The 10440-nt window shown below is 41.6% G+C and overlaps 1 protein-coding gene across 1 annotated transcript; it reads left to right on the top strand.

The window, feature by feature from the left end:
• Positions 1-7373: 7373 nt before the first annotated feature.
• Positions 7374-10094, top strand: lbx1a (ladybird homeobox 1a). Its single transcript, XM_070543140.1, has 2 exons — positions 7374-7805; positions 9432-10094. Exons 1-2 carry the CDS (start codon positions 7502-7504, stop codon positions 9914-9916), a joined length of 789 nt encoding a protein of 262 aa, XP_070399241.1. The 5' UTR covers positions 7374-7501; the 3' UTR covers positions 9917-10094.
• Positions 10095-10440: the final 346 nt, after the last annotated feature.

Genomic DNA, 10440 nt, shown 5'->3' with positions numbered 1-10440 from the left:
AAAGTTCATATTTAATTTAAGAAATCATTCTTTGATTTAGCAACTGATCCGAGCTGCGAGTGTTCCTTATTCAGAGGCATGAAGTATCGATAAGGGAAGCTTGAACCTTGAGGAGAGAACATCATTGTTGACAATTCGTTATCATGTGTTCAGAGCTGCAGAGAGGCTCTGAGCTCCAGCTGGTGGGATGAAGGCAGGCCAATTTAAAGGGAACACATGCAGTCTCGTGTCTCCATTTTGACCAGATGTTGAAGGGTCAAACAGTACCTAAAAACTGACCATTGCTGGACGTTACACTGATTTATTCCTAACCCTAACCTTAACTAAAACTTAATTCACACCATACCTCTAACTGGTATAGTAAGCTTCTAAAAAAGTGAGGACCCAAAAATGTCCTCACTTTGTAGGGAAAATGTTCAAAATGGTCCTCAGTATGTAGTAAGTACAAGAACACACACACACACACACACAGACACACACGCCTCACAATACGGTGTCTATATCCTGCCTCTATTAAACAACTCAAGACTACGTTTACATGCAGCCAACATCCGGGTTATGATCGGGTTAAGGTCGGTATTCGGGTTTCTGAGCTGAACAGAATAACCCGTTTACAAGCATAAATAGAGAGAGTTACCCCTAACTTGCATAACCCGATGTAAATGCGGACGTTGGGGTAGCGTCAGGACGTGTGGACTATGTCCAGATGCAATACGCGTCATTTCCGGTTCTTCTTGTTCTGGTATCCGTGAAAACAACAACATGTTTCCCAGTTCGGAAGAGATAGCGACCACGTTTGTTTGCGCTTTAGTTTCTTCATCACTCCAAAAGTGTGGTGCTGTGCCGCGACTCGCCATGTTGCTCCCTACTTGTTGTTTACTTCCGGTGTTCTGGCGCATACAAGACGTCTCGCTACTCAAAAGACCAAGATTCCTTGCGAACAGAGCATGTGCAGAACACACGCTTTGATGGGGATGTCCCGATATGCGTTTACACGACCAAACATTCGGGTTAGAAAAGGGTTACCCCAGGTGTAGTAACCGGGTTTTTAAAAACCCAGTTATGAGCATATCCGGGTTTTTGGCTGTGTTTACATGGCCGAGCGGAACCGGGTTATTGTGAATATTCGGGTTTTAAAAGGGTTACTGGCTGCATGTAAACGCACTGAATGTTCTGCTGCCTTAGCAGTGTGTGTGTTTAGGGTTCTCCTCCAAAGCCATTGCCTCTGACACACTCTCTCTCACACACATTCTCTCCAGTCTGGGTTCTGCACGGTTGGTCAGAACCTGCTGAAAGGAACCCAGCACCGGGTCTCCAGATTCTGGAATGTTATCTATTTGAGTCCCAGATATGAGGAGTCTTTCATTTTGCTTTTTTTTTTTTAGGTTTGAATGATTGATGCACCAATAAAAAGTTATTGGACCGATACATATTTTCAGTATTAATAAGATATTTTCTGATACCGATATACTGACATTAATGCATCTAAAATCAGCAGATTTTGTATAGAATGAAAAGTATTTAAGTTGAATGTAAACACACTACACAAATTTACTCTTGAGATGATTACAATCAACGTCACATGACTAAACAAATACACATGACCCCGTCACCTTCTGAAACAGATAAACAAATGGAAATAAAATGGAAAAAATATTGGTTGTTAAAATCTGCCCAGTTTTATTTATGGGACCGATACTGATATGGTAAAAAAAATGACTAACATTGGCCGATATTGATATTTCCCTCTGGGATTAATAAAGTATTGATTGATTGATTGATTGATTGATTGGTTGGTTGATTGATTGATGATTGATTAATTGGCTGATTGATTGATTGATTGATTGATTGGTTGATTGATTGATTGATTGATTGATTGATTGATTGATTGATTGATTGATTGATTGATTGATTGTGCTTCCCTAGTTTGAATGTTTGTTTTGTGAAGAACCTGGTTACATTTCTCTTAAATCCAGTTTTACTGTTTTTATTTGTAATTGTGAGGAAACTCTCATGTAGTTTACTGATGAGTTAATCTGGATTAAAAAAAGACAGAAAACAATCTTTTACATAGCGCCTCTCAAGATAAAAATCATGAGGTGCTTCACAAAGACAAAAAAAATTAAAACATAAAAAAAGAATTCCAAAAAAGATTTAAAATATGTTTAAATTGAGAAAAACGTAAAATTGTGATTAAAAATGTAAGGAAGGGGAGAGAGAAAATGAATAGGAAAGAGGGAAATCAGTGGATACCGGGAAAGGCAGAATAAGAGCAGAACAAGGAGAGGGTGGTGACGAAGGTCACACCAGAGCCTGAACAGGTGAGTTTAAGGAGACCACTGAGTCCACTGATCTCAGGCTCAGGGGGAGAGAGCTCCAGAGTCTGGGGGCCACAGCAGCAGATGATCTGTCACCTTTGACCTTTAGCCTGGAGCTGCACAACCAGTAGGTTTGGTCATGGACCTCAGGGACCTGCTGGTGGTGTAGGGACTAGCTGGGACGTAATTTTGGGGGGGGGACGGGTGGGACATGTCCCCCCCCCCCCCACTTTTTCAAAAGGCAGTTTTGGTCCCCTGCACTTTTTTCCGTCCAAAAACAATATTACGCTCCATTAAATGGATTTGGTTGAGCACTAGGACCGAAACGGAAACCGGTTTCCTATTAGACCCGCCCAAAAGCTAATCTATTGGCTCTGCTGATACTTGCTAACGTATTATTGGCTGTTGCTGCTGTCACTCAAGTTGTAAACAGTCAGAACGTGCTCACGTTGTTTTGCTAGTTTGGAGCCGCTAGGGGACACCGGTACTGAGTCACATCGTCAACTAGACGCTGTGTAATATCAGCTCAGCTCAGCTTCCATTACATAACATTTGAATAAGTGTTCATTTGTGAGTCTTTGGTAGTTAGGCACAGCCAGGAGGCAGCATGTCAAGAAGATGAAAAGTGGATATAAGAGACTTCTTTCAAAGTCTAAACGTAAGTTGGAACATGTGACACCCCTGCATTAAGCTCAGACTCACCTCCTCCTTCACAAACATACTCAAAACTAACTTTTACAAACTCATCTCCTCCACATAACTGACTCCTCAGACACAATTTATTCGTATTATTATAATTATTTTTTTTATTATTACTATTATCATCATAATTATTATTACTAGTAGTAGTAGTAGTAGAAGTGTAACTTCAAAACTTTTATCATTTAACTTTATTGTAAACTTATCTATTGCAATGTATATGTTCACATTAAAAAGCTCTGAAAAATGAACAGTATCATCATCGTCAACAGATTTTTTAAAGCTTAATGTCAAAGATGTACACTTTTCATTAGATTTATCTTATTTTTTCCATTTATTTTTTGTGTGTTGAAATGCAACAACAGTTTAAACACTTTTAAGGGAAAAAACATTTAATATGTTTTTATACACTCAAATGTTAGGGTGATGATCATGTGTAAAACATTAGTTCAGCATGTCCTCTAACACAGCAAATGAACAAACGGCCAGATCTCAGGAGGGACCGTTTATGTATAAATAATTTTTATACTTTTGACTAGGCCTGGGAAAGTAACAAATTTTGCTGGACGATATTTTGTCCAACAAATTGTTGATGATAAACGATATCATTGTCAACATTATCTAGACCAAAATAACCACTAATATAATGTTAATATATCATAATAATGCAAGTACACCCTTTAAAATGCAACAAATAAACCTTCATTTAACATTGAAATGTCCAGAACCAGAACTACTAAATGAATAAAAATAACAAACAAAAATTAAATAAAAAAGGAATCTCACTCCCTGTTAGAAAATGTTGCACCAAAAACAATAAAAAAGACCCAAAACAATAAATACAATGGCCTATCCATTGTCAACAGCCAAAACTGCACTTCAATAATGATAATAAATAAAAATAATAATAGAGTTGTACATTTTTTAACTTTGATATATATATATATATTGAGGATGGAAAAATTATTGAGATGGGCACGTGACGTGTCAAGGGGTCTTTACATAACACCCCCCACCCCAAATCCGCACAAGCCTGCTGTGTCCAGGGACGAAATTTTGATTTCAGAAGTGGGGGGGATACAGCAGGCTTGTGCGGATTTTGGGTGGGGGGTGTTATGTAAAGACCCCTTGACACGTCACGTGCCCATCTCAATAATTTTTCCATCCTCATATATATATATATATATATATATATATATATATATATATATATATATATATATATATATATATATATATATATATCAAAGTGAAAAAATGTACAACTCTATTATTATTTTTATCTATTATCATTATTGAAGTGCAGTTTTGGCTGTTGACAATGGATAGGCCATTGTATTTATTGTTTTGGGTCTTTTTTTTATTGTTTTTGGTGCAACATTTTCTAACAGGGAGTGAGATTCCTTTTTTATTTAATTTTTGTTTGTTATTTTTATTCATTTAGAAGTTCTGGTTCTGGACATTTCAATGTTAAATGAAGGTTTATTTGTTGCATTTTAAAGGGTGTACTTGCATTATTATGATATATTAACATTATATTAGTGGTTATTTTGGTCTAGATAATGTTGACAATGATATCGTTTATCATCAACAATTTGTTGGACAAAATATCGTCCAGCAAAATGTGTTACTTTCCCAGGCCTAGTCAAAAGTATAAAAATTATTTATACATAAACGGTCCCTCCTGAGATCTGGCCGTTTGTTCATTTGCTGTGTTAGAGGACATGCTGAACTAATGTTTTACACATGATCATCACCCTAACATTTGAGTGTATAAAAACATATTAAATATGTTTTTTTCCCTTAAAAGTGTTTAAACTGTTGTTGCATTTCAACACACAAAAAATAAATGGAAAAAATAAGATAAATCTAATGAAAAGTGTACATCTTTGACATTAAGCTTAAAAAAATCTGTTGATGATGATGATACTGTTCATTTTTCAGAGCTTTTTAATGTGAACATATACATTGCAATAGATAAGTTTACAATAAAGTTAAATGATAAAAGTTTTGAAGTTACACTTCTACTACTGCTACTAGTAATAATAATTATGATGATAATAGTAATAATAATAAAAAAATAATTATAATAATACGAATAAATTGTGTCTGAGGAGTCAGTTATGTGGAGGAGATGAGTTTGTAAAAGTTAGTTTTGAGTATGTTTGTGAAGGAGGAGGTGAGTCTGAGCTTAATGCAGGGGTGTCACATGTTCCAACTTACGTTTTGACTTTGAAAGAAGTCTCTTATATCCACTTTTCGTTTTCTTGACATGCTGCCTCCTGGCTGTGCCTAACTACCAAAGACTCACAAATGAACACTTATTCAAATGTTATGTAATGAAAGCTGAGCTGAGCTCTGATATTACACAGCGTCTAGTTGACGATGTGACTCAGTACCGGTGTTCCCTAGCGGCTCCAAACTAGCAAAACAACGTGAGCACGTTCTGACTGTTTACAATTTGGAGTGACAGCAGCAACAGCCAATAATACGTTAGCAAGTATCAGAAGAGCCAATAGATTAGCTTTTGGGCGGGTCTAATAGGAAACCGGTTTCCGTTTCGGTCCTAGTGCTCAACCAAATCCATTTAATGGAGCGTAACATTGTTTTTGGATGGAAAAAAGTGCAGGGGACCAAAACTGCCTTTTGAAAAAGTGGGGGGGACATGTCCCACCCGTCCCCCCCCAAAATTACGTCCCAGGCTGTGTCCCCCCCACTTCTGAAATCAAAATTTCGTCCCTGGGGACTAAGAAGATCACCAATGTAAGATGGTGCTTGTCCATGTAAGGCCCTATAGACCAGAACCAGGATCTTGAAATGAATCCTGAAGCTGACTGTTAGCCAGTGAAGCTGGAGGAGAAGCGGGGTGATGTTGGTGTATTTGGAGGACTTGGTCAGAAGCCGAGCACAGGCATTCTGAACCACCTGTAGACGGTTCAGGGAGGTTCTGCTCAGACACGTGAAAAGAGAGTTACAGTAGTCTAAGCGTGAGGAGATGAAGGTGTGGAGAAATGTCTCAAGTTCAGAGCGGGACAGAATGGGACTCAGCTTAGCAATGTTCCTGAGATGGAAGAAGGAAGAGCCAACAAGAGAACTGACATGAGAATCCAGGGTGAAAGCTGGGTCAAAGGTCACGCCAAGACTCCTGACGGAAGGTTTGGTGTGAGAAGCAAGCTGACCAAGAGAGTCTCTGACTTTGGGAACCAGCTTGTCTGGGGCACAGATGAGGATCTCAGTCTTATCTTCATTCAGCTGAAGAAAGCTCCCACCATCCAGGTTTTGATAGAGTCTAAGCAGGTGTGTAACAGCTGCAGCTTAGACATCTCATGGGGCTTAAAGGAGATGTACATTTGGATGTCATCTGTGTAAAGATGGTAGGAGATTCCTTTGAAGGAGCTCAGGATGTGCTGAAGAGGAAGCAGATAGAGGAGGAAGAGCAGAGGCCCCAGCACAGAACCTTGTGGGACACCATGGGTAAGGGAGGTGGTGGAGGACCTAAACTTGGAGACGGCCACAGAAAAGAAACGCTCAGAAAGATAAGAGGAGAATCACTCCAGAGCAGTTCCTGATAGGTCTACCCAGTCTTTCAGTCTCTCCAGTAGCAGGTGATGGTCAACAGTGTCAAAGGCTGCAGTCAGGTCCAGCAGGACCAGAACAGAACGGTCCCCTGCATCACTGTGAGTCAGAAGGTTACTAATCAACCAGCATGTATCTGTGGGTGCTTTAAATGGACTTCATGTCATAAACAGTTCTAAATCTTTTGTCTCTTAGATGTTTAAACTGATCAGAAATTGAAACTGAAGTTTTGAATTTTATCTGTTTCACAGCTGTAACTTGTAACAGCTGCAGCACCTGGTGACAACAAAGCTTAGCCTGCTTTAATCATCTTTTCTATTCAACATCTTCTGTGATTAAATTCAGTAATTTATCAAAATGACTAGTGAGGCCATCACTAGTGATGAATAAACCACTTTAGTCACGCTCAGCCATCCCCAACAGCGTCAGTCTGCTGCAGTCCGGCTGTATAGGAACAGGACCTGCGGGGTTCCTTGTTCTAGTTCAAACATCTTCTCTTGGATACTGGAGAGTTTGCTTATTACAGAAGGACTGTGGTAAATAAATATCTCTGGTTAGAACAATTACTTCATTATTACAACGCTTAATAACATATAACTGTTTACTCTTTCAGGCTGTCGGTAAAGGCTCTCCATCGGGTCGCCCTTGCACCACCCTCACTCACATTCACGCGCACGCGCATATGGGGAGCGCGGTATTGGTTGTCATCCAGACATAAGTAAGTGGTTACTGGTTACTGCTGGTCAAGGGGTTGTTCTCAGAGCAGCAGCATCCACCGAGCGGATGGGATCGTTCCGTGCGTTATTACGCGTGAATACCGGATGCGCACTGGATAACGGGCTCCGAAGAGCAGATGTGCCTCCTTCTGTTTTAACACCGATCTGCTAGCTCTGAAGCTGCGGTCCAACATGACCTCCGAGACCAAACCGAAGTGTCCAACAGCGGAAACGAGGCGCGTGCCGGGCCCGCTCGCCGCTTCGGTCCACTCCATCAAGCCGCTGACGCCTTTCAGCATCGAGGACATCCTCAACAAACCGTGCGTAAACCGGACCAAGTCGCACCAGATTGCCACCGTAGAGGAGGTTCCACCAGCGGGTCACAGCCTGTCCGGACGACCGCTGCTGGATCAGAACTCCCCGTTGTGGGCGCTGGAGGAACTGGCCAGTAAAACCTTTAAGGGCCTGGAGGTCAGCGTCCTGCAGGCTGCGGAGGGTAAATCACCGCTGTGGAGGCGGCTTTGGTGAACGGGTTTCAGCAATTAGGATTATTTTAGATCTCACATTAACTTTAGTCTTTTCAGCTAAATGCGAAAATGTTACTTTCAGTTTTAATTAAAATGTTCATTTGAGAAGCTTTGTCAGTTCTGACTGGAATATGGGAGTTAGTATAAACTGTAGCTGTTGTTGTTCCGGAAATACGAGCAGAGCCACCGGCACTAGAAATCCAACCTTCATCATCATCATCATCTCTATCTTAACAGCTCCAAACTGGAGGCTATTCTCTTTGCCCCCTGCTCCCCCTCGGCTGTGGAGCCATCTCTGCCCCCGTCATTGTCAGTTTTGGTGAAGCCAACAATTAGAAATTTGGGGGTCACTCTGGACGCTTTTTTAAATGGATGCACAGATAAATCAGGTAGTCAAGTCGTGTTTCTTTCATCTTCGCCGGCTGGCCAAAAAAGATCTTCAGTCAGTTGTTCATGCCTTTGTAACGTCACGTCTGGACTATGCCAATATGGTATTCCCTCCTCTTCAGTGGTACGCCTCCAATTGGTTCAGAATGCGGCCACAAGGTTTCTTACGGGCACAGACCGACGGCAGCATATCACCCCTGTTTTGGCAAATTTGCACTTCCAGTTCGGTGAGTTCAAAATTCTTCTGTTGGTTTACTAATCTATTCATGAAATGGCCCCCTCTTATTTGGTACATCTTTTGAGTCCCTATGTTCCGGCGAGATCCTCTGACCAGCACCTTCTGCTTGTCCGCCCGCTACATGGCCCGTGGCGAACGGGCTTTTTCAGATTGTGCGCCTCAACTTTGGAACCAACTCTCCCTGACGGTCCGACTTGCCCCCTCCCTTTCCACTTTTAACGTACGTTTGAAGACTTATTTTTATTTCCTGGCCTTCCCGACTGAGACTGTTTAACCCTTGTGCTTTCCTGGTTTTTTCGTTATTATAGTTTTCATTAGTTTTATCTATTTTATGTTGCTGTTTGGTGACGTATCGTCGTGTACAGCACTTTGGTTGGCGTTGTCGCCGTTTAAATATGCTTTATAAATAAAGGTTGCTGATGACGATGATGATGATGATGATGATGATGATGATGATGATAATGATGATGATGATGATGATGATGATGATGATGATGATTAGGCTTCAAAATAGGCCGCCTAGGGCTTAAGGGGTTAAATAAATGTCATTTATATCCAGCTGAGACCTGCAGGAATGGAAAAAAGAGCACGTGACCACAGCGAGGCTGCAGTCAAAATCATAATTAGGCCAGTTAGATAAAGATATTATTATTATTATTATTATTATTATTATTATTATTATTATTATTATTATTATTATTAAACATGAGTTACGTTAATGACAGTAAAGATTATTATATGCAGTTTAACGTAGCTTATGTGAGATTGTTGGGTGATGCAAAATAAAATCCGAGGATTAAATTAAATCTGAATTTGAGTGAAAATCACAAAAAATAAATTATGTCTGCAAAAAGAAAAGAAAAAAGCCAGTAGTTAACTTTTAAATACAGCCTAATGTGGACGCATGCGCAGTGACTGTTTTGGTTCTATTCATTTTTATGACCCGGTTTATTCTAACATTTCCTCTCAGGCCCAGGTGGTTTGGCGCTGTTCGGACAGAGAAACCCCGCTAAGAAGCGGCGGAAGTCCCGCACGGCCTTCACCAACCAGCAGATCTTTGAGCTGGAGAAACGGTTCCTTTACCAGAAGTATCTGAGTCCAGCCGACCGGGACCAGATCGCTCAGCAGCTGGGTCTGACCAACGCGCAGGTCATCACATGGTTCCAGAACCGACGAGCGAAGCTGAAGCGGGACCTGGAGGAGATGAAGGCTGACGTGGAGTCCGCCAGAGCCGCGGGCACGGTGGCTTTGGAGAAGCTCTCCAAGCTGGCAGAGCTGGAGAAGTGCGCGTCGGGAGGTTCAGAAAGGTTCACACCGACCCGGTCCAAGCAGGACGAGGTCTCCTCGAGCACCGGACGGGAGACCGAAAGCAGCCTGGACTCGAATAGGCAGCTCGGTCTGGGTCGGTGCGGTACCGGCTCGGAGGAGGACGAGGACATCCAAGTGGACGATTGACGCGCTTTGGGGACACCTCAGCCGTTTACCTGTAAACGGGCACGTGGGGAGGAGCGCCTCCAGGACAGCAGACATGTTTCTGAGCTGATATTTTATCTAATTTAATATTTTGATGACTGAAATGATTTATTTATGTTTTATTCTCTAAGTGCCTTTGGAGGGAGAGCGCGCGCACACATCTGGCTGTCAAATAAAAATATTTTCACTTTAACTCATTAAAAGACCAAAACCGATCACTGGCCCTCTGACGTCATATTTTAGTATTTTCTGAGAGAACTGCGACATAAGCCCGAGCACTGAGGCGTGTGCGCATTTCTCCCACGGGCCGCTTTCAGTCAGACGCGCGTGTCCTCCGGCGGTCTGGAGCCATGTGGGTCCAAGATGGTCCTCATCAGCTAGGAGACACTATGATGGATTAATTTATCCTCACTGATAGGCTGGTCACGCTCCGGGAATAGAACCGATCTCAGAGGGCCGGACGGACCCTAATCTAATGCTGATGAGACAAAACACATAAGTGCGTT

This window comes from Nothobranchius furzeri, chromosome 12 (assembly GCF_043380555.1).
Source record: "Nothobranchius furzeri strain GRZ-AD chromosome 12, NfurGRZ-RIMD1, whole genome shotgun sequence".
NCBI classification, from domain to species: domain Eukaryota; kingdom Metazoa; phylum Chordata; class Actinopteri; order Cyprinodontiformes; family Nothobranchiidae; genus Nothobranchius; species Nothobranchius furzeri.
Note: the sequence above shows the minus strand (reverse complement) of the source record. Positions and strands in the feature narration are given on the sequence as shown.

What these genes read in the sequence shown, in the direction of transcription:
- lbx1a (XM_070543140.1), top strand. Translation starts at nt 7,502, where the DNA reads ATGACCTCCGAGACCAAACCGAAGTGTCCAACAGCGGAAACGAGGCGC. An exon ending in CGTCCTGCAGGCTGCGGAGG is followed by an intron (nt 7,806 to 9,431) that starts GTAAATCACCGC and finishes ATTTCCTCTCAG; the next exon opens with GCCCAGGTGGTTTGGCGCTG.